This window comes from Camarhynchus parvulus, chromosome 10 (assembly GCF_901933205.1).
Source record: "Camarhynchus parvulus chromosome 10, STF_HiC, whole genome shotgun sequence".
Taxonomy (NCBI): Eukaryota; Metazoa; Chordata; class Aves; order Passeriformes; family Thraupidae; genus Camarhynchus; species Camarhynchus parvulus.
The window spans coordinates 18946917-18970586 of record NC_044580.1 but is presented as its reverse complement, the minus strand read 5'-3'; the positions used below and the strand labels follow the sequence as shown (position 1 = coordinate 18970586).

Here is a 23670-nt window from a genome sequence, read left to right as displayed (position 1 = left end):
TCTGCGTTTGTCAGGAGAGATGGGGCTGACCTTCACATTCCCATTTCCAGGTTGAGAGGATGCTGACTGCACTCATCTGTTAACTTAACTCTCTCTCAGCAATTATTTCCTTTTTATGTTTAGTGACAAGAGGATTTTATTCAATCACTGTGCTGCTTATTATGATTCCACGCCCTAATACAAATGCAAGGAGCTTCTTTTGATTTACTGTAGTGTGACATCAATTTGTTTAAGTCTCATCCTGCAACCACTGCCAAACTCTGTGTTTTAAAGCCAGGCATGTGGCTCTAATTACAGCCAAAGCAATCAGCTCTGGGCCACCAAAAAACTGGATTTCTTCTACATCTTCCTCCAGTCACTTGAAATAAAAGGAATTTCCCTGCTTTGCTTGATAATTTTGAAAACAAATACACTTTCAGGGATAAGCGTTAATGATTAGCAGCATGCAAATGCTGAATAAAGAATGAATAATTGAAGATATGATTAGAATGGTTGTGCTCAAACAAGTGAGCTTAACAAAAGCCCCAGAATCACTGCCATCACTATTAGAGCCACACTAGATAAGATGCAACTCATAAAGGCTAGAAATCATCACCATATTAAATTCTAACTCATGAATAAATGAAAAGGTTCCTAAGTTTACAGTATAATATACATTTATAAGAAAACAAGGACCCAAAAGTGCCAGTATAATTCTATAACAGCACAGCAGCCCTATGAAAACAGAAGGTAGAGCTGTGAATCTTTTCTACATTGCAGCAGTGCATCAGAATTATTTTTGCTGCAATTCAGATTACTGTTCCTTTGGCTGGATACTCCATGGGAAGTATACATATTTAATAATTATCCACTCCTCATTTTTCATCTCTCATCCAGATATAAGCTGCAAAAAAAGTGATGCCCAGTGTGTGTTTCAAAGAGAATTACAGCCCTCAGTTTAAAATGACTACAGAACTTGGCAGAGGATGAAGCATTATTATTAGACCCAAAAAGGTCCAAAAGGGCAACAGTTAATTGTTCTTAGTTTCTATGATAAAACCCAGCATCAGCAACTTTATAATACCAAAAGAGCAAGAAAAGACATCATTTTTGGTGAAACAATGAAATCCTGAGTAATAATTTTTCCAACTAGTGCAATGGCAGGATAATAAAAAGTCCGGGTAGATTTGTGCTTGACCCCTCAGGTCACCTCCAGCCCCAACTTTTCAACCTCACAGCTCTTTCAACCGCTCAGCCCTCGTTGGAAAGTCCTGAATGGCGCGAGACAAGCAATTAAATTTTGAATTTAATTTGAATTTGTTCGGGTGATTTTTTGGGGTTTTTTTGGGGAGCCGCTCGCTGACCCCGTGGACACCGGAGGGACGTGCGCGTACGGACAGCGCCCCCTGCCGGCCGCCCCTTCCCGCAGCCACCTTAACGTGAATTGTACCCAAATTAACCCAAACTGTGCACCTGAAACTGCACGCACATTCATTGGCCTCACCGCTAATAATCATATGTATAATCATATAGATCATACCAAATCCCTCCCTTAAGTGCTGGCACACACCACCTTTAACAACAAATCTATCTCAGCAAATAGCAACTGCAAAAAATTTACTGCCAGAGAAGGCAGAATATCCCAAACCACACATTGTGCCCTAAAATTTTGAAGAGAATAAATTAGAGAGGAAATACCTGCTTGGTTTTTAAGCCTGTCAGCTCCTCAGTAACTGTAAATATGTATCTGGGAGCCTGAGTAATTCACATTAAATGTTTGCAGTTTAAATCCCCCGTAAGTTTTCCGTGCTCAGTGCATGTTTCAGGGAGAGTGGTAAAACACATGGCTCTCTGCAGTCAGATAATATTCCTCTCTGTGAGTGTTTTAGAGTGGTTCTAAAAACCTATTAGCCATGATGCTTTTTTCTAATTAACTCTATTATCACAGGGTTAGACAAATCACCTCTCAAGTCTGGGCAACAGCTTTCCAAAAATCATTTTTTTACAAGTGGCAGCTCACAACTGTGCCATTCACAGATTCTCTTTATGTTGTTTAAAACCAAACACCTCAGAATCTCTCCTAGAGCACTGGGCTTGCTGCAGGATGCTTCTGTCACATAAATTAAATTTTAGAAGAGCATCCCCATGTGAGACCATTGGCTGTGTGGACCACAGTGCGGTGCTAAATTTGTGAACATAATTGATTTTTGGAGGGATGGCTGTGCCTACTCTTTTTTGGGGTTTTTTTTTGAAAGCATTCTTTGCTAAAAATATCTTTACATTCAACTGCTGCAGAACAATTGCAGAACTAGCAGCAGAAATGAAATTTGCAGTTGCAGGAGGGAAATTTGGGAAAATCAAAACTTCATCTTGCACAATTTGAACACTCCCAGAGCAGAGAGAGCAATGGGCTTTTAATTCTTGCTGCATCTTTGGGTCACATGCAGAAGTCCCCAAGCTCCAGCTGATCTCCTCTGCCTGATTTTCCTGCCATTACTGACCATGCACATCCCATGGATATCCCTATTTTTGCTGGATTGGGATCTTGGGAAATGAACCTGTTACATGTCAGATTTCTTTTCCCCAGTATTACTACTCAAAATGTTTTGATCTTTAAATACCCATGTCAAAAAGCAGGAAATGATGAGGAAATTACTTTCATGTAAATATTTTATTTAGGACTGATAAATATTAACTGTAATAGTGCAAAGCAATGCATAGAGTAAACCCATAACATAATAAAAGTTACTTACAGGAGCAGATTTTTTCTTAGCTATAAGTGGCAGCCTGGTCTCATCGTTGGGATGTTTTAAACCAGCTTTATTATCCACGTTCTCTGGGTCAAGCATAACTTTAAAATCCATTTCCACCTGCTGCTGAAATATAGAATAGGGATAATCCTAAAATAACTGCACTGGGGCTGAGGTGTTTAGAGGCAGAAACTGGCTAACATGTTGTTAATTTTCAAAATAATTATAAAAATTGGTATTATTTGACTGCACACACAGAACTGGGCAAACAGCAAAGTGCCTTTGTTTAGATGGAAAACTTTGTAAGGACTGGAACTATTATCCAAATGGACACATCAATGCAGGCACAGAACCTGATCATTAGTAAATGAGGAATTAAAAACCCCTGATAGTAATCAGAATTAAAACATAGTTCTTAATGCACTCTGTGATCTGCATGGAATGAGTTTGACTATTCTGCTAATAAAAATAATGATGATTTAAATCCCAGTGGGCAGAAAAAGACTTTACAAGTTTCTTCTTATTATAAGAAATATCTAAAGCATATCTATAAAACCCAGAGGGAAGCCCTATGTTTTTATTACAGTAGAAGTTTCTTAAGTTAAAAATATTTTGGTGTGCATTGTTTGGTATAAATGTAAAAATAAATACAGGAAAATTCTGATTTTTACAAATAAAATATGCCATAAAAAGTTCAACAATCATTAGATGTATACTTGAAGTATTGAAGAACTGTGTTACTTTGTGAAAGCAGTAAAAATGCTTTAATTTATTTATCTGCACTATATATTCTCTCTTCTTTTGATGGTAATTACAAGCAGATGTATCAATGAGATGCTCATTTAGATTTGGGGTTGTAAGAACACAAGTTATTATCCAAGCCAATTACTCTTTTACCCACATGGCTGCACAGAGACAGAAAGTTCAATTTTCACCTCATCAGTGCTTTTGTGGTATTTATTTTATTACCATAACACACCGTTATGCAGGGAGGAAACTGCTGGTGCTATTAAAAAAAACAGAATTGGGGGAATTGAGCACTGTTCAATTAATGCAGGAGATGACTCCCAATGCAAACTCCTCACTCAGGCTGACAGGGAAATGATCAATGGAGTGGGGAAAGTGCCACACAAGATAACAAGAACTGGAATTATGAATAAAAAACCACCTGATAAAAGTGGCTTTGTCAGGTTGGGTGGGTGGGAAGTGCCAATTCCACCCTGCATGGATGACACTGGGATCTTTCCCAAGTTAAATGTTACCCTGGGCTGGGAGAAGATTCCCCTCTCAGCTGCTCCTTCTGCTGAGGATTTTTAACACTTTCATCATGGGGTGTTCTCAAACCCTGACTCCATGGCAGTCAGATGCACAGGACACCCAGCACTCCCTGAAAGCACCGAAGGATCAGGGTGTGATTTCAGACCTGGGGGCCCTGGCACAGCCGTGGGGCTGATTTGCTGCTCCTCTGCACAGCCAGGGGCTCCACCCGGGGCAGAACCAGCTGCTGCTGACAGGCTCCAAAAGTAGGAATCCTGGGGACAGAGAAACAGGCAGTGAGCTTCCTAACAATTACTTGGATTTCACCTGCTAAACACCCACTCTGCTTTCAGCCAAATGACTGTATTTTATTTAAACTTGCATTTAGCAGAAGTAAAATCACACAAGTCAGCAGAGCACTGCTGAAGCCGCTTGGAATTGCATTTACACTTGTATATTTTTTTAACTTAAAATCAAAATAGGAAATGACTAAACTAACTTTTTCTAGGTCAGTACTCCCATTTGCTTTACATGATTATGTCACCTCAGTTTTTGTGTCTTGCTGCAATAAAACATCTGTTTCACTTACCACTTAGGGGGCTCTTTGGAATTTACTTCTTTGTTACCAGCTGAAGAAAGAGTTAACTCTTGGCCATCTATAACACTGAAATAATTTTCAGCTTGTGTCTGTTAAAGGAAAAAAAAATATTTAGCCTATTACAAAGATATAAGGGATATTAATTTTATTTAACTTGGTTCATTAAGCAACCAGGTCTTTGCTTGACTGAAAAGTTGATAAACTTTGTGCCTCTGTCGGACAAAAAATCTGATTTTGGCTGATCAAGATCAGTTAACTCTGATGACCCAAAAAAGGGAGACATCATTCTGAACTGTAATGTCTGAGTAATCTCATCAGTTGCTGATTGGAAAGGGATCTTGTAACACAAGAAATAAGTGGCCTGAGTGAATTATTAACACAGATTTAAAAAACAGAATAATTTTCTAGACCTGCTCTATTTTACTTACTCTCAGCCCAAGTTCAGTCCTTTCAGTTGCTTTTCTGAGGTCACAAATATCCACAGCTTCTGCATTTCCTTTCAAGTTGGTTTTTTCCATTTTAAGCTTCTGAAGGTCCTCCTGAATCTAAAAAGCAAGTTAGGACAAAAATCATGCCTGCAACCAAACCCTATGGGGTTAGGTAGGATTTAATTCAAATTAAATTATTCCTAAATATAGGGAAAAAAGATCCATGCAACTCTGTACTCTCAGGATCTCATACTTCTGTACTATTACAATATTAATAATTATAACTTAAATAAGAAATACAAAGCCAAATACCTAAACTCATTGGCCGTAGAAAGGCTGGAAAAACTCAATTTTAAAACAAACCTCATAAAACAGTGACAACAGACTTCAGGACTGAGATTCTCTGCTTAAGGAAGGATGTTTCCCCACACATCTCACACATGGCACAGGTGCTTTCAGCGGGCAGGGATCTCAAAAGCCTCAAGGAGAGACACGAACTGCAGGCAGCCTGTGAGGAGAGCCCAGCCCATGTCAAACCCGAGTATTCACGTTAACCAAACAGCTCCGAGCTCCCCAGCCCCGCAGCACCCACAGCCCGAGCCGCGCTCCCACCCGCTGCCCCTCACGCAGGGCCGAGCCCCGCGCATCCCCCGTCCCCTCACAGCACCGGCCGCGCCGCGCTCAGCCCAGGGATGACCCGGAGTGCTGAGGGTAACCCAGGTTGTCCCGGCTGCTCTGCCAGGGCAGGAGAGGCTGGTCGGGACAGGGAGGTGCCGGTCCCGGCGCTGTCCGAACCCACCCGACAGCCCCAGCCCCGCTCCGGCCGCGGCCATGGCGGCACCGCCGCTCCCGGCAACGGGACGCGCCGGCCGGGCCGCACCATCTGCCCGCCGCCGGGGGGGGGGGGGACAGCGCATCCAGCGGGGCCGAGCTCGCGCTCCGCCCGGTCCCTCCCCGGCCGCCCCCGCGGGCGGTGGTAGCGGCGCGGCGGAAGGGGTGCGGCGCGGGCGCCATGGCGGCGGCAGCGCGGCCGCTGGCTCTGCTCGCCAGCTGTGCCGCGGGCTTCGCGCCCGAGGAGCTCGTCAAACGTGAGTCGGGGCCGCCGCGGCGCCCGAGCGGGAGGAACCCGGGGCCGCGGCTTGTCCGCACCCGCGCGAACCGGGCTGGCAGCGGCTCACTCCAGCCCCGGCCCTCAGCGGGGCTCTTTTCCCCTCAGGATTGCAGCTCTCCCCTCAGGGTCGCTGCCATCCCCTCACGGTCTCAATTTTCCCCCTCAGGGTCGCTGCCATCCCCTCACGGGCTCAGTTTCCCCCTCATGGTCACCGCCGTTCCCTCACGGACCCAGTTTTCCCCTCAGGGTCGCCGCCGTTCCCTCACGGACCCAGTTTTCCCCTCAGGGTCGCCGCCGTTCCCTCACGGGCTCAGTTTCCCCCTCAGGGTCGCCGCCGTTCCCTCACGGACCCAGTTTTCCCCTCAGGGTCGCCGCTATCCCCTCACGGGCTCAGTTTTCCCCTCAGGGTTGCTGCCATCCCCTCACGATCCCAATTTTCCCCTCAGGATCTCAGCTCTCCCCTCAGGTTCTCATTTTTCCCGTCAAGGGCGTAGTTCTCCTCTCAGGGTCCCAATCCTCCCCTCAGGACAGGGGGATCGCAGCCCCCGAGCCCTTGCAGAGGGTGTCAGGAGCCTCCTCAGTGCTTTAAGGAAATAATTCACCGCTTCTCAGTGCGGAAGGACTGAAAAGGAAAGCTAAGAATTCTGTCCTGCAGCTGGTAGAATTGCAGATCGCACTGGGTACCGAGTACATAGAACTCATTCACTAGGAAGTGGTTTTCCTGGGAACCAATTGCTGTTTTTCTGGGTCAAAAGGGGAACACAAGATCTGATAGAGGAAACCATGGTAGAATTTCTTGTATTTTTAAAATTGGGGGATTCCAGGAAGAAGCTGTTCATGATCTTGGTGGGTTGACTATGTTAGGACAGCCCTGGGTTTTAGGGAATTTGTGAACAGTTTGCTGTGCACACTGAGAAGTAGAATTTAATTCCTTCAAATCTTCTCTGGATTTGTTTTTCTCTCTTTCTGAGCAATTCTTATTTAGTACCTCACCAAGCACAGGGCTGCCCCCAGGAACTGGCTCCTTCCACCTCATTAAAGCACGTTTTGAAACAAAAATAACAGTACAAGATATGCAGTCAAAGGCTTCTCTGTCAAAGCAGCTGCAGGACACTGAATTATTTAAAGATTCCACAACACAAATATTATTATTAGCTTATTTTTGAGGAAGGTATAAGGAAATTGGAAGGATCTAAGGTTCCTCTAGGTTTCCCTTTGATTACTTTGCATAGTGAAATGAAAAAGGTAGTAGAAAAGGTAGGTGAGCAGAAAGCTACTTCATCTGAGAAAGTCTTAAAATATAAGCTCAGATATTTTTAAAACTAGTACTCACTTTGAAATACCTCAGCTTCCACTGCTCCCAGTTCCAAATCTGGAGTCTGTCTGTGTGTCCTCTGACTGGGTTACATTAAAATCCTCCTGAAAGAAATAAAATCATTGGATAAAATAAATACCATCAGCATGTTAAGTCCCTGCTTTGTATAACAAGTGACATTAAATCAGAGGCAGCAGACTGTAAAACATTCAGGGACACACAGGCAGGGATGGGGCAGCAGTGGGGAGGGTGTGGTGGGGTCAAACTGCCTGCCAGAACTTTCCAGGCCAATTCCAAGACTTTTTCCAGGGTTTTCCTCCTGTTCAATGGAAAATGGCTTGAGGATGAGAAGCAGCTGATTTGGTAGATATATTTTTATTTGTTCAGGTTTCTCTGAATGCTTTAATTCATGGGACACTGTGGCAAAACAAAGCTATTTAAAAGTGCTCAACATAGATCTGCCTGTTATTATTGTGATGTATTTGTCACAAAACTGCAAATAAGATTGGTTCAGTTTTCATTCTGTCTGATGTGATTGTTCTTCCTTTTCTTTTTGGATTTTTACCACTCCCCTCCTCCCCAGCAGGTTCTTTTTACTCCTTGGTGTAATTTTAGGAGTATTTTTTATGGTTTATTCCACCAGGTGGCTCTCAAGGCCCAGAATGTGGGAACTACTCCATGTACCTGACAACTCTGAGGATTTGGGAGCATTTAGGGCATTATGTTCTTAAAACATTTATTCAATCTGAAAAACACTATGAAAAGTGGTAAATATCTTAATCCCTTTGGGGAAAAAAAACTGCAAAAAGAAGTTGTAATCATTAAAAAATTATTAATAGACACACAATGCGCTAAAAGTGTTGAAATACTACTTGGGTATTAGAGAACGGGGCAATTACTGGGAGAGAAATTTCACAGGGAACTGGCAAAATCTCAGCATGAAGGATGGGTAACCAGCAGCACAATGGGATGAAAGAAAACCCCTTAAAATACAGGAACAAGCAGCAGGTAATAGGAAATGGGACATGGCCTCATTCTAGCAGTGCTTTCAGACCTAAATTTGTCCATGAACTCGTCTAAAAAAGTGTCCCTTACAAAGCAAATGTGAAATTCATATCAGCTTTTGAAAACCTTTTCTGAGGGTTCTTTCCCTTTCTGTCTTTGTTAGGGTGACTGACTCAAGTGACTTTAGAGCTGATTTTCTTCCTCACCCCATTTTCCTCCCTAAGTCTTAGTGCTGATTTTCTGGGTTTCAGTAATTTCTGTGGACCCTTTTATTTTTCCTGCTGTTGTGGCATTGACTTGTAATTCTGTTAGGTCAGATTGATTTTAATTTACTTAGTTATTTTTAACTGTCAAAACACTAGTAAAGGGAAATTAATATCATATTCCAAACAAAACCTCTGGGAATACAAAGCTCAGAATATCCAGGTTTGTTTGGTGGTGACTCAGGATCTTTGTCCCACAGCTCCAAAGTGAGGTGGGTAGTCTTAGCATGGAATATCTGATTAAAGATGATCACCTGAAATAATCTGAAAAATAATTGCCATCCAAAATAAAATAAAATCAAACTTGAACCTGGAAAAATCATTTAGATGTGGCACTTCTTATTCTAAGCAACCCTGAGAGGAGACTCCTGTTTCATCCTCTTAAGGAGGAAATGGCTACAGGTTTCTGTTTCCAAGGTCACATTTCTCCCTCGGATTCCATCTCCTCCTCTAATCCTGGTTTACAGCTCTCCCTGCCTTGTGCCCCGTGCTCATTCACCAGATCCATTTCTCAGCTTTGCAGTTTAGTTGTAAAAATCACTGCAGCCTTGGCAGGGAGGTTTTCCTGTCTCTTTACTAATGAGATACAGATAAATTCAAATTCATCTCCAGACTATTTGGGGAACAGCCTGTTCCAGCAGCTCCAGGAACTCTCAGTACCTTAAAATACAAATCCTTGAAAAGCCATGTGCTTTATTCTTTAACTCTTCTCCTGCCCCAGGCAATTCTGGATGACTCAGTCCATTTTATAAATAATTGACCTGTGTTCCAAAGTGTCCACGAGTTCATCCAGCCTGAACAAGATTTCCTGGCCTTTCTCTCAAGGAATAATGGGATGCTCTGCTTCCAGCTCTGATTCAGCTCCAGGAGTGTTCCTGGGAAGGTTCCTGCCTTGGAGGGCAGAGCCTGACAGCACCTGAGCAAAGCACTGGATTTTAATGGTTGAGCTCCCACATGGAATTTAATGGGAATTACAGCTGCATTGTAGGAACTGGGTTTATTTTCTCATTAGTTACCTTCAGCTTTTGGTCACAGTTAAACGGATCTTTGCATCTCAAAGACCATGCAAGGGTTGTAATAAAGTTAAGGTTTTCTCTCTATACATCCTGTTTACAGGTACTAAGTTTGAGGTTAACACTTGAAAGGGTAATTCCAGGAAAACAAAAGGCTTTCTGCAGCTTCTGGGTCATACTTTATATTGAAAACTAGAAAATAAACTCTTTTGAAAGCTAAGCAATAAAATCTGGGACAGAGTAACAAATTGAGTTGAATTTTTAAAGATCTTGATTATATACTGGTTTATTATAGTAAAGATGGATCTGCATTGGCACTGTACTTTTCTAGACAAATTATTTTCTTGCTGCTGGTTTTACCCTCCTCCTCACCCATTTTCTCTCCTGCAGGTATCACAGGAAAAGATGACCTTACTGTGGGTGCAATAACAAGTGGAAGAGTGAATTTCTACCCCTGGACGATAGATAACAAATATTATTCTGCAGATATCCACCTCTGTGTGGTCCCAAACACATTCCACGTGACTGGAGAGATCGCTGAGGCTGTGCAGGCATTTGTGGTGTACTTTGACAGCACAACAGTAAGGGCTCCTCTGCTTCATTCTCCTGCCTTATCACAGTGAGAACCATAAACCAGAATCTCCACCCATCCCCTTTAAGCTGTTCTATTCATTGGCAGAAGATCAATATTCAATACTAAATATTAAATTTCCCTGCTAACAATAGCAGCAGTTTCCTTCTCTCTTACTCCTCTCCTCCAGCTGGAAGAGGGGTTTTCAGGAGCCATTATGCCACCATGGCAAATCCATCTGCCACTTTATTCCTAGCTGGTGCTGCTTCTTAAAGGCTCCTTTAGGACAGACAAAATTCAGGGAGCTAAACATAATATTCAGGGCATTTCACCCAAAATTGTTTCTACTAAACCAGCAGCAGTGAAAACTGGTTTAGCAGAAACCAGAAAAGTTGAGACAAAAAAAGCCCATTTCTTTATATAATTCAATTCTAATACTATTAAAAACTAAAGTATTGCAGGATGCATTCCAAAGAACACTTCTCTTTTCCCCTGCAGAAAACTGGACTGGAGGGCGTCTCTGAATGGCTGCCCCTGACAGAAGAGTGGCTGCCAGAAGTGATGATTCTGGTTTGTGACAGAGTGTCTGAGAACGGTAGGAGACCCAAAGAACTCCCATCCTCACTTAGAGCCATTAGCCTGCATAATAATTAACTTTCTAATTACATCAACAATTGCCTCTCAGAGTCTGGGTGAGACTGGCCTGGAGAGCTCTGGGGAGCAGGAACGGAAACCTTCGGTGGGATGTGGTTAGAACTCAATCAGAATTTTACCAGATTGCTCAGAGTCAGCTCTGTCCTGCCACTGCAGGGGCACTAAAAGGCATTCCTGCTGCTGGATGTGCACAGTCCTGCTGAAAAGGGGGGAGCACTTGGTTGCTAATGCCATTTTTTGGACATTTGGACATTGAGCACACACATTTGCTGTGGTTCTAGACAACAGCAAGCTGGGAAGTGCAGATGTATCCCTGCAGCTCAATTCAGTGTCAAACCCAGAGTTAACAGAAGTTTTCATTCACACCTGCATTGTACCCTCTGCAAAACCATTTGATTCTATTCCTTAGTTCCAAGGAGGAGTTTAACTCTCTATTTTTGGAATCCACAGTGAATGGAGGATCCATGCCAGCTGCTATACATTTCCCATACACTGCAGAGCAAGCACACAACTTTGAGGGAATAAAACACAGCTAAATCATCTGATTGGTATGCTGGTACTGGTCTCGAATCTGCTCCTTTAATACCCATTTTTGTCTCCCAATGTAGGTGTAAACAGACAGAAAGCTCAAGAATGGTGCATCAAGCATGGCTTTGAGCTGGTAGAGCTCAGCCCTGAGGAGCTGCCTGATGAAGATGGTAGGTCTGCTGCTTCTCTTGCCATTTTGAGAATGAAAAGTGCCCCAAAAATACCTTCTAAGTAAAGTTATGCCCCTTGCAGTTGTTGATATGCCACATGATTACAGCATGGAATGCTCCGGGTTGGTGGGGCTGAGTCTCAGCTATAAAAGGTCAGGAGGGGGAGGAGGTTATTTCCTCTGAGAAATTCCATTTGTCCCCTCCCAAATCCAGCTGCTCTTTATGCAGCAGCTACGTCAAAATAATATCTGCTCCTTTTTTTGCCACTGCCCTAGGACTGTATTGATACATCAGAAGTTTATATTCCACTTGGAAAATCAATCTAAAAAACCATTTTTCTGCATGAGGGCAGAAAAATTCTGGTTTTAAAAAGACTTGAAAATTATTTTGTGCTATCTTGGTACAAACATTGACATGATAGGCTGAAAATGGCAGGTTGTTAAAAACATTTCAGAGCAACAGGAGCTGTTACACAGGAAATAAACCAGTTTCAGAATCACTGGCTGCCCAACATTTATAACTTGAAAAAAAAACCAGCAAGAAGAGTCAGAAGTGTGGTGTTCCACTCTTGAAAAGTGACTATGCATTTCCTGACAGCCTTATCAGCATCAACCTTATCTCCTCACTTCAGTGACACAAAAAAGCATTTACACCTTACCTCTCTGGAGTAAAATGAGATAACTGCCCGCTGGAGAGGAATTAGTCACCAACATTTGCTCTATTTCAGGTTCTCCAAGCATATTGCAGCCACCAAAAATAATTCACTATAAAATCCTCACTGGAACACATCCCACCCCTTTCCCCCCTTTAAGGGCCTGCTAAAATTGGATCTTGAGGATCTGAGAAGTCTCCCTCTCTCTCCCCAGCATGCCTTTAAAAATGTTTCCCTTTTTTTTTTAGTCAAGGAGGGAGATTTACAGATTTGATTCACAGAAACTGGGAAAATCGGAAGTGAAGACTCGTTAGACTAAACAAATACTAATTGCTTTAAAAATAGTAACCTTTAATCAAGTTATTTTCCTATTGAATAATTCTTGTAAAGAACAAGCTCTTTACCATTTATGGGAACAAGCTCTTTACCATTTCTTTAATGGGAATAATAACAACTCAGGATGTTAATTTGTGGAATATTGGGATACATGTTCTTTCCTAGCTGTTTAATCTGGTAGTTGATTCACTGTGACTCATGCAGAGGAGGAACTGTGTTCCTGTGAGTAACTTATTTACCCCCCAAACATTCTGGGTGAGTTACAAAAGGCACAACAGATGCTGTAAACACACTGGGCCAATCTCTGCTCGAAATTCTGACATTTCAGGAAGCTCATCTCTAATAAACTGGAACTTTTGTTTTGACTCATTGTCAGTTGTTTGCACAGTCAGGACAAGAGCTCTAAACTGAGACTCTTGATAATGACTGTGATATCAAACCAAACAGCAGCATCACAGAGGGCAAAACATCTGATTTCAGCCTTAAATGCATTTCTAAAGGCAGTTTCAATTACTGCACCTGATCCCTGAGTCACTTGAGTTTGATTTCTAAACAAAACCAGTTTTGTATCCAAAGGATTGTTTGGGTGGGTTTTTTTTTTCCTTTGTCAACCTGTACAAACATGGGAAGCTGACTAAACCAAGGAAATGGGAAAATTGACTTGATCCAAAGTGGTGTCAGATCTATTCAGTAAATAAATTAAAATCTGAATAATGCTTTCCCTGGGCTTTCAAGTTCCTGTAATTCCCAGGATTACTGGAGCTTTTGGAGTTAGATATTGTGGGGACAGCTTTACAATATTCCTTTCTATTTTTACAGGCATCACACCCTTTTTAAATGGTTGTCTCAAGTTCTTTACTTTCTAAAAGAAAGAAAAATAATTCTGGTATCTACTTTCTAATATATTTCTATGCTATACAGCATTGTAAAAGATCTTGGGGTGAAAGATGCAAGTTTCTTGTCTGTTGCTATAAAATTTATATATATATTGTAAAGTATAATACTGTCATATTATAATCTACTGTTTTGTTATTTATTAATATTTATAATTATAAAATAATTATATTTATATTAAATTATGTTATACTTTTTATAATATGCTATAAAGATGTTACTTAATGTAGGCTTCCTGCTAAATATTTAACAAAAAGGATTTAGATACCTGCAAAATGCTGAGCCCACAATTCATTATCCCTAATTTAGACACCTGCAAAATGCTGAGCTCACAATTCATTATCCCTGGAAGCTCAGCCCAAGAAGTGAGGCATTAATTTACATTTACTTGGCCTCTCATCAATCAGAGGTGAAAAATCTGCGTTTTGTACCAGGAGCAGAATTGACAATGATTGTGAGAAGCCAGGACAGGCCTTCAGCCCCACCTCTGGAGGCATGGGATGGTGTTTGGAGTTGTTTTCAGGAGTTTTCAGAGCCCCTCTCTGTGTTCTTGTGCAGATGATTTCCCCGAGTCCACGGGAGTGAAGCGCATCGTGCAGGCCCTCAACGCCAACGTGTGGTCCAACGTGGTGATGAAGGGTGGTAGGTGCCCCTGGGCCTGGCCCTGAGCTCTGCAGGCTGGGGGAGCTCAGATGGAGCAGCTGGGTCAGCACAGGCACAGCTGCAGCACTCTGGGACCTTCCCCAGGGAACAGGAGGGCCCAGGCATTGCTTTCACCCCCCTCGATGTCCTGATGAGCTCACAGGCAGTGGGTGAGATTTATCACAGAATTTATGGTTTGGGTTGGGAGGGACCTTAAAGCTCAGCTTATCCTCTACCCCAGGCTGCTCCAAGCTCACCCAACCTGGCCTTGGACAATTCCACCCACAACTTCTCTGTGCCAGGGCCTCATCACCCTCACAGGAAAGGATTTCTGTGTAAAACTGCTCCTGTTCCAGCACCTGCTCCTGTTCCCTCTCTGCTTTAACTTGCACTCTACCAATAATTTGAGTTAAATATTCCATTAATTCTGCAGGTTGCAATGAAAACTCAAAGTTTGTTCTACCAAACTCTAGTAGGAAATAGTTTGTAGTTATCAGCTTTATCAGACTGATACATGCTTCAGTGTAGAAGTAAAGGTTAAATTCCACATTTGTTGTAGGGGATTTTTGGTTTGTTTTTTCAATTTTTGAACTAGGGAGAAGAATAGCAAGTGCAGAGATGAGATCTGGCAAAGGAACCATGTCAAACATTTAAGGGCTGTTTTTGCTACAGAAAACCCCACTTGAGTACATGGAAACCACAGATTTTATTTACAACAGTGCAAAAAATGGGCAACCCCAGATAATTTCCTGAGGAAGCTGAATATCAGGTAGAGTTAGAATTTGGAAAAATCACTTTAGCCTTAGAGTCATCAGAAAAGGAAATGCTGTGGTTACAAGGGTAGATCCTTCCATTTACTTGAAAACCTTTCATTACCTTTCTAATCACACAAACAGCTACAGAAAATGTAGGAAGATAAAACTCTTCAGGAGTGCTTGGCCTGGAATTTTTTGTTCCCAAAGCCTCATCCCACCACCAACCTTCCAACACCTCTCTGCTCCCTGGTGTCCCATTTCCCACTGCTGTGGCTTCTCCCTTCCTACAGCCATTAACTGTGGAATGATTTAAAGCCCTGAGAGGCTGCTGTTAATCCCTGCATCTGCAAGGTGCTTGCTGGGACTCAGTAAAACCAGGATGAGAATTATTAGCCTCCATTTTTTAATGCAGCTTTTTGAGGATTTCTCATTCCCCATCAGAACTGAGGTGAAGGTGGGGTCTGACTCAGTGCAACCATTGCAGAGAACCAGGTAACCCAGGCAGATGGTGTCAGGTTATCTCACTTGTGCTAAAAATGGTTTTTTAACAACACATTTCCTGTATTTGGCAGATGCCACCTTACAGAACAGCAGAATTTAGTCACATGCTCAGTTCCTCACAGGGGGGAAATTCCTGCACATCACTGGTGTGTTCTGTAAAGGTCAGGCTCCTTGAAAAATCCTGATTTTCTCTGTGCACAGCACCAGCCCCACACAGCACTGCTGCACCACCACAAACCCCTCAGGAAGTGAGCTATATTTGGAAGGTGTCGCAGCCTGACTGTGCCTTCAAAGGGAAATTGTTGAGCTCATTTTGCTTAAAATAAAACTTTTTACAACGTGTAACATATCTTTTGTTTTCAGCTTCCTCTAGATCCTAGAAACTGGCTGCCATGTAAATCCAACTTTAGCTTTTCCACTGAAAATGACCTGTAATTCCTGGCTGGTTAAAAACCATGCAGGGAAGAGTTATCAGAGACCCTAAGAGAGTTCCAGTAGTAAATGTCTACTAGCAAATACTTATAGCAGTGTTAGGTGCAGCCTGAATTCAACAGCATTGCCTTAATTCAAAAACCTGTTTCCATGAGAATTTAGATTTACAGAAAGAGCAGGAATAGCTTTTTTCAAGCACAAACACCAAACTCAGTATTTTATTGCCTTAAGCCCCAACACAATTCTTGTCAACCTGCAGGTTTTTTAACACACCTATTCATTAAAATTTTAAACTTCAGATTTTTTCTCTCACCATTAAATGCATCATTCTCATACAGATCCATAAAAAGGGTTATTAAATTTAGCACAGTTGAATTAGAAGCAAGTTTACACCAAGTAACCAATGCCATGTGCTTTGTGAGTAAATGGAGCAGCATTATCTCTACTCCAAGCCAAACGAGCAGCCTTACCTGGGACTCTGCCAGGAACAAATCCTCCCTGGAGCTGGTGTAAGGTTGGCTCTCCAGGCCTTGGAGCTCCCTTCACTCTCTGGACGTTTTCTTGAGCAGGAGAACATGAGGGATTCTCCAGATAACACAGTTCCCTCCCCACAGAGGTATTAAACTGCTGTTAACCTTCCCTGTCTCTGCAGGAGCCTCTGTGGTAAGAAGAGAAACCATTTCCAGCCCTCTAGAAAAGGCTGCTTGGCTTCTTTCCTGCTTAAATCCCAGCCTGAGTGATCCTAGGTGAAGCTGCTTACCTCAGGTGGGGCCAGGAATGAGCCTGGCTCTAATCACAGCCAATTAACCTGATTTAGGGAGGCCATTTAAACAAATTGTGAATTTTGATGTGTTAATTCGAATTTTATGTGTAAGGATCACCCTGTGTCAGCTGGAGACAGGAGGAATAATAATAGGTAAAGGCAGTGGAAAACACTTGGCCATGAAACAGGAATCTGGGAATGCTGAATCCATGTTCAGAGCATCATGAGTGATTCCTGTGAAACTACACAGAGCATGGAATCAGGGAATGGTTCGGGTGGGAAGGGACCCTAAATCCCATCCCATTCCACCCCTGCAAGGGCAGCCACAGCTGCTCTGGGCTCCACCGTAGCCACTGACTCCTCCAATAAGTGGGATGAGCTAATTTTTGGCTTTCGTGCCTCAAGAACACTGTGTAAGGCATCACCCACTTCCTGAATTGCACCCAGAAGTTGAAATAACTTTTACATCCAATAAATGGAGTTTATAGGAAGGGTTTTCCAAGGGTGTGCCTGCAACCAAGTGTTGTGTCTGCCTCCTCCCTAAATATGGATCCAGGAACAAATAGCTGCTGTTCAGAGATCCCTGCTGCACACTCCAGGTTTTTCAGGAGGGATGACATTTGTAATAACTCTGGCTGAGGTTCTGCAGTATTGGAGGAGGCAATGTGGAGCCACTGCCATTTTTCTGTGCAGGACAAACTAATCCCAGCTATGAACGAGGGCCATGATTAGATCACTGCATCCACCCCTCTGCCAGTGTGGGAATGTTCTCTCTCCAGGACATTCTGCACTGCAGTGTCCAACCTTGCCTGAGGTGACTCAGAAATTGGCTCCATGTCCACCTTCACAGCTTCCCCAAAGCCAGCTCTCTGCTCAGCCCATGAAACTGGGAAAGCTGCTTTGCTTTGGGATGCAAATCCCAAACTTTTATCCTCCAGTCCCTGTTCATTGACCTGCTGGACTTCACGGGCAGCTGAAGGTTTTCCAGGGAATTCATTCAGCTCCACTGCTTCACTTCTTCCCACCCCTTTGGCCAGGGATCTGCTAAAGCAGCAAAAGGGGATAAAGCAGAGCCAGTGGCCCCAAATACTTGCCAGGGATGGGGCAGATCAGCTGCAGGAGCAGGGAACAGGGAATGGGGCTCAGGAATTCTCTCATGGAGATGTGTTTGTGTGAGTGCTGGATGGGCCCAGTTACACATCCAACCCCTCAGAATGAGAGGCTGGAGAAATGGCAAGGAAATTTGGGCAGAGCATCCAAATGACATCACCTCAACAGTTGAGTCTAGAGCTTAGTCATGAGTGTAATAATTTAGAACATACTGCTTTTAAAAAGTAACATTAAATCTTTCTTCTGGCAGAAGTCATTGTTTCCTGGCTATTTCTGGTACAATATCTTCACATTTTTTCAGTTTTAGTTGACTAAAATACAAAGGTTTGCAGAAAAATCTCCTGAGTGCCTTGTGTAACTGCAAATATTTACTACTCAGTGCAAGGCCAGTTTGTATTGAGTAGTAAACTGACTTAGAAAACCCTGACTTAGTAAAAAACACCTCATCATATCCATTATGCACATATTTTTATATAAAACAGGTTTAAAAATACAGCCAGTTCAAATTAAAAATACTGCACCACATTTATTATCTTAGATGACTGTTCAGGTTTGAAATCACTTTTTAGGTTGGGTTTTAAAACAGCATTGAGATACACCCTAGGCCAGCAGTGTGGAGAGCCCAGAGCACCTTGCAGTGAGAAGAAACCCTGGATTTGATGGATGAATCCACCCAGGAATTCTGAATTAGATATTTAACAATTTTCTTTGCCATTATTGTCGTGCTCAGCCTGTTCACGGTGTGAGCAAAGGCTGTCCTTGCCTTTCCTGAATCCAACCTCGGACTCAGTGCTGCTTCCCATGGAGGTTAAACCTGGGCACCAGGAACAGCAAATTCTCTTCTGGATTTTCCAGCTGCCCCATTTGGAATTTACCTGCTCAGATCCCAACGGAGCAGAGCCTTCCAATAAGCTCTAGAAAGACCCCACATCTCCTGTGGCTCACATTCTCCTCCCTGGGGGGAATATTTAGTAGCAAACGGTGCAGACACAGTTTAAAGCTTAGAATTGATGTGAAATTTCTGCTTAAAATCCGTTTTCAAGTGCACTGGCACAGTTTTCCATGGTGCTGTGAAATACTCCCTCTCCCACCTGGCCAGCTCCAGTATTTGCAGTAATTTTGCAATTTGTGCTTTGTTTGCAGACAGGACCCAGGGCTTTGGTCTCCTCAGCACCTTGGCAGGAGCAAACAGGAGCCGTGGCTGTGAAGAGACCCCGGAGACAGAAGTAAACAGTGATTCCAGTAATTCCTGGTTCCTGCTCTGCTCAGGCCCTGCCTTCATCCATTGGGGGTGGCTGGGACCTCCCCTTTGCCACAGAGCCAAAGGAAAGAGCACTAAAAGCTCCATGCAAGATGGGTTTGATTACACCCAAATTACCCCTTTTGGGGCACAACAAAACCTGTCATTCCATGGTGTTATTGGAAAAACCCTGGCGAATCCATCCTGAAATCCCTTCATGCAGCCCCAGTTCCCAGTGCTGCAGAAGGGGCTTTTCATGGCACAGGTTGTGCAGTAACACTTTGAGATAAAGTGCAAGGGTTTGAAGGAAAAGCTGGGAGCACCTGATTTGCTGCTGATGTTTTTTCATGCATTACTGGATACTGAAATATCTTTGTGTCCTGCCAGTCCAACCCATACCCAGGAGACAGGGAAGAATCTCAGTCAGATGGTGGAGAGGATGGAGCTGGCACACACAGCCTGGAGCCTGACAGTGCTGCAGGTGAGCTCAGCACACCTGGCAGGGACACAGGGCAGCGTGGGGCACACAGGCACTGCCAGAAATCCCTGCAGCATTCCAGGAGAGGGTACTGCCTTACCAGCTCTGTGTGACACCTGAGTGCTTGATGTGGTCTCATCAGCTCATCATCTTTGATTCACTCTGTGGCTGTGTGTGCGCAGATCGTTCTGGAATCAGCAAGAAATCTTAAATACTGGATGAGCTTACATGTAATGCATCATAGAATCATGGAATCTGGAGTATTTTGGGTTAAAGCTCATCCCATTCCACCCCCTGCCATGGCAGGGACACCTTCCACTGTCCCAGGGTGCTCCAGCCCTGTCCAACCTGGCCTTGGACATTCCAGGGATCCAGGGGCAGCCACAGCTGCTCTGGGTACCCTGTGCCAGGGCCTGCCCACCCTGACGGAAAGATTTCTTCCATAAAATTAATCACCACTATAACAATTGCCATGATTTGTCTTTATGAGCAATCAGTAAATTAAGTGTTTCTTTCTCTCTTTGACATTGGAATTTGCAAATGGGATTTGCAGCTGTTAAAATCCTGGTTTTCTGCTGAGAAACCAGAATAATTTCAACCAAGCTGTATTTCAGATCCCATGCTGGATATGGACATCCAGGAGCTGGCCAGCCTGACCACGAGGGATGGGGACCTGGAGAACTTCGAAAGGCTCTTCTCAAAGCTGAAAGAAATGAAAGGTAACGCACCAGGAGAGATGGTCCTGAGCTCTGGCACCTCCTGCAGGGACTCAGAGAGAGCCAGGAGTGAGTTGGGAAGCTGTGAAATTCCTGTTCTCCTGCCTCAGGTCCTTTAGAGGTAGCTACTCTTTCCATTCATTTGCTCTTCATCTTGATAATGCTCTTGAAAGCAGCAGATGTTGCTCTGGGAGTTCTCAATTCCGGGGCAGGAGGTGCTCTGCAGTTCCCAGTTCGAGGGCAGGAGGTTTTCTCTGTTCCCTCCTGAGCTTCACAGCCCCACTCCTCTCCTTCCCCACAGACAAAGCTGCCACGCTGCCTCACGAACAGAGGAAGCTGCACGCAGAGAAGGTGAGCCTTGGGAATTGGGGTGGGATCAGTAGAATGGGTGATTTCTTTCCAAGCCACAGTTCCTGGTCCTGCAGAGTTCCTGGATTAAGAGTAGTGAGAACAAACCACACAGTCCTACGAGACTTGTCAGGTATCTCCCAAAAACTGAATAACCTGGAAGTTTGAAATACCAGAAAAGCATAAAATCCTGGAATGGTTTGGGTTGGAAGGGACCCTAAAGATCATCTCATTCCACCCTACTGCCATTAAAAAAATACTTTCCCCTTTCTGAATTCTGAGCTGAGAGCCCTGCAGTCACTGGGGGTGCTGGCCAGCTTCCACAGGTCAGTGGAAAAGTCTGGATCTCCTGGAAAATGTAATGATGCCTTAAATAGCACAGGCTTTGCAGCACAGGTGCCTCCCATGACCTGAACCATTGCCTCTGTGTTGCTGAAATTCCTTCACCTCCGAGAGGATGTGTTGCACTCACAGAGCTGGTTGCCAGATTTAGCTGCTGCTCAGTTCCTGCTCTCTGGATGGAAATACAAAATCTTCAGTCATGTGATGGGAATTTTCTCCCTTTCCCATCTCTTTTACCGTTGTAGGTGGCCAAAGCCTTCTGGATGGCAATTGGAGGAGACAGGGATGAGATTGAAGGTCTCTCCTCGGATGAAGAAAACTGAATTCCTCTGTAGCTGGAAGTGCCAGAGCAATCCTGAGGGAATGATCCTTCCCTGAATTAGTGTTCATTGCCAAAAACCCCATTTAGCTGTAGCTGCTTCCCTTGGTGACAGCATTCCCTGTGTTCCACATTCCACAGCATCTCCTGGCTCCAGAGGCTTTGTCTGACTGTCCTGTCTCCTCTCCCAGAGGACGTTGGGAGGTGACACGTGTGTGGTTTGAGGAAATAGTGATGAGTTTACATTTTATAAATGAACATTTTTATGATTTCCTCTCTGGGGTTTAAATAAACAAACGTGCTCCCAGTTATCTCTGCACACAGGGCTGGGGCTTGGGAAGTCACTCCTGAATTCCAAGCTGCATTTTTCAGCTGTAGGGCTCTTGGATGGTTTTATGGAGCTTTTCCCAGTTCAGACTGGCCAGATTTGGATGAGCTGTGAGGAGGAGGTTGCTGAGCTCCATCCTGCCAAGTGCCAAAGCCATTTCATGTGGCCCCGGGCTCGGATTCTGTTTGGATTTTGCCTGTGTAAGGATGGGGGCTTCCCTGGAGTGTCAGGTGTTGTCCACAGTTCCTAGATTCCCAATAGAATGCCAGATGGCTGCTGCTGCTCCAGGGGTGGAATTCCTGCCCAAACCTTGTGCAAGGCCTGGCAGAGTGCACAGAGCTGCTCTGGGGAGCTCTGGCCTCAGTTCCCAAAGCCCTCGGTGCCCCTGGATGGGCTCAGTGCCCACACTCCTGTGTGTCCATCAGGCACAGGGCTCAGAAGGAATTCCCTTTTCCTGGAGGGAGCCCCCATCACTTCCACAGCAGCACAGGGCACAGAGCCTCTGGAATGACGGACATGGAAGGAAGGTGGAGCCTGGTGAGGAGTGAGAGGAGAAAGGGGAGATGCCACCCTGGCTCCTCTGTGCAGGCACAGGCAGTGGATCCATGGGAAGAGGATCCAACAGATTCCATAAGGAAGAGTCTGGCCCCAAGAACTTGTCCTTATCCATCTGAAAATCCACCCTGTTAAGCACCCTCAGTTAGGAATTTCAAAATTAACTTTTCCAATGTCCCTAAATTGCCAAGTCCCAGGACACGGGTTTGCCATCGATTCTTGGATGGCTTTATGTGCTGCAGGCACTTTCACAGTGCTCCTTGAATTCCCTTTTTAATGATGAAGCAAAGGTGAATGTAAATCATCATTCTTGGAATGCTGGGAATCATTTCCTGGGTGGAAACTGCAGCGTTCAAGGACAAGAACTGCAGCCTCATTGGCAGTTTGGGAAGTGTTTCACAGCTGAAGCTGGAGCAGGAGCTCCCCCATGGTGAAACACCTGTTTTGGGAAGAATTCTGGAATATGAGACAGCCAAGGAAACACCTGCCAGGGACTCCTTCCCAGGCAGCTGCGGGGCCTTGCTGTGACTGCACCTTCTCCCACATCTTTCTCCCAGCACAGAGAATGTGGCACAGAGCTGCAGGTGGCTCATTCCAAGCAGGGAATGAATGGTTTCCATCTTGGCTTCTCGGTAGCTGAGAATCTTTTTGCCCTTTCTAAATCTTTGTTGTGCAGTGGTGATAAATGGCCAAAGTGCCAAGGGAATAGAGTGGAGGCAGTGAAGAGAAAATGGACTTGGACACTTTATAAAGCCATTCTTTAGACATGTGATAGGGATGTGACTTTTTAAATTTAATGAGATTGTATCAGTTAAAACCCAGTGCTCTGCTGCCTTTTTATGAGGTAGCAGCAGCTCATTCCCATACTCAAAACTCTTTTAAACATGATTTATTGTAAATGTGGGTCTTGTCTGTAGGGGCACAAATCATGGAGGCAGGAAGTGTGGCTGGAGACACTGGGAAATAATTTAATGATCCTTTGAGGTTGTTGTGTTGTGGTTTAAAATCAAGGTTTACTTTGCTGGTGGTTGTTTTTTTTTGTGGGTTGTTTGGGGTTTTTCTGAAGAGACCCTTTGGTTTTGGCTACAGAATTTCTTTACAAAATAAAAAGTTACAGAAATGAATAAAAGGGGCATTAGTGGAAAAGCAGATTTGTGTTTGTCACTCAGTTTCTCTTTGTGTAGAACAATTCCCAGTTGGTTTCACAGAATCCCAGAGTGGTTTGGGCTGGAAGTGCCCTTAAAAGCCTCCAGTCCCACCCTGCCACGGGCAGGGACAGCCCCAGGTTTGACATCCTTGTCCCATTTCCAGAGCTGTTGCTGCTGCAGCATTCCCAGCCCTGGGCTGGCATTCCCAGTGTTCCAGGCCAGGCTGCAGCTCAAGCTCTGGGATGGCAGAGACTTCCCTGCCACCAGCCCAGCCCTGGCACCCAGCTTGACCTGAAGCACCCGTTCCAGGCCGTGGCAGTTCACTCTTTATTTTGGCCGAGGCTTTGAGGTTTTTAATTCCTCTCACTGCCCGTGTCCAGCAGGGAGGATCGGGACACTGGGACCCAGGGGACAGCCAGCAGAGCCCCCAGCTCCGCACGGACTCACTGCAGCCTGCCCAAGCCCTGGC

At 44.3% G+C, this 23670-nt stretch overlaps 2 protein-coding genes across 2 annotated transcripts in view; one reads left to right on the top strand and one right to left on the bottom strand.

Moving 5' to 3' along the window:
- IQCH (IQ motif containing H) overlaps nucleotides 1-5887 on the bottom strand; it is a 50984-nt gene extending 45097 nt beyond the window's left edge. Inside the window, 6 exon segments of the mRNA XM_030955476.1 lie at nucleotides 2733-2852; nucleotides 4153-4261; nucleotides 4576-4673; nucleotides 5013-5129; nucleotides 5376-5520; nucleotides 5812-5887. Of these exon segments, the coding sequence (XP_030811336.1) occupies nucleotides 2733-2852; nucleotides 4153-4261; nucleotides 4576-4673; nucleotides 5013-5102 (417 nt within the window). The 5' untranslated portion in view covers nucleotides 5103-5129; nucleotides 5376-5520; nucleotides 5812-5887.
- A 118-nt stretch (nucleotides 5888-6005) lies between these two features.
- Nucleotides 6006-23202, top strand: AAGAB (alpha and gamma adaptin binding protein). Its single transcript, XM_030955548.1, has 10 exons — nucleotides 6006-6100; nucleotides 10110-10300; nucleotides 10789-10885; nucleotides 11553-11642; nucleotides 14083-14166; nucleotides 18871-18953; nucleotides 19355-19448; nucleotides 20060-20164; nucleotides 20463-20512; nucleotides 21097-23202. Exons 1-10 carry the CDS (start codon nucleotides 6025-6027, stop codon nucleotides 21172-21174), a joined length of 948 nt encoding a protein of 315 aa, XP_030811408.1. The 5' UTR covers nucleotides 6006-6024; the 3' UTR covers nucleotides 21175-23202.
- Nucleotides 23203-23670: the final 468 nt, after the last annotated feature.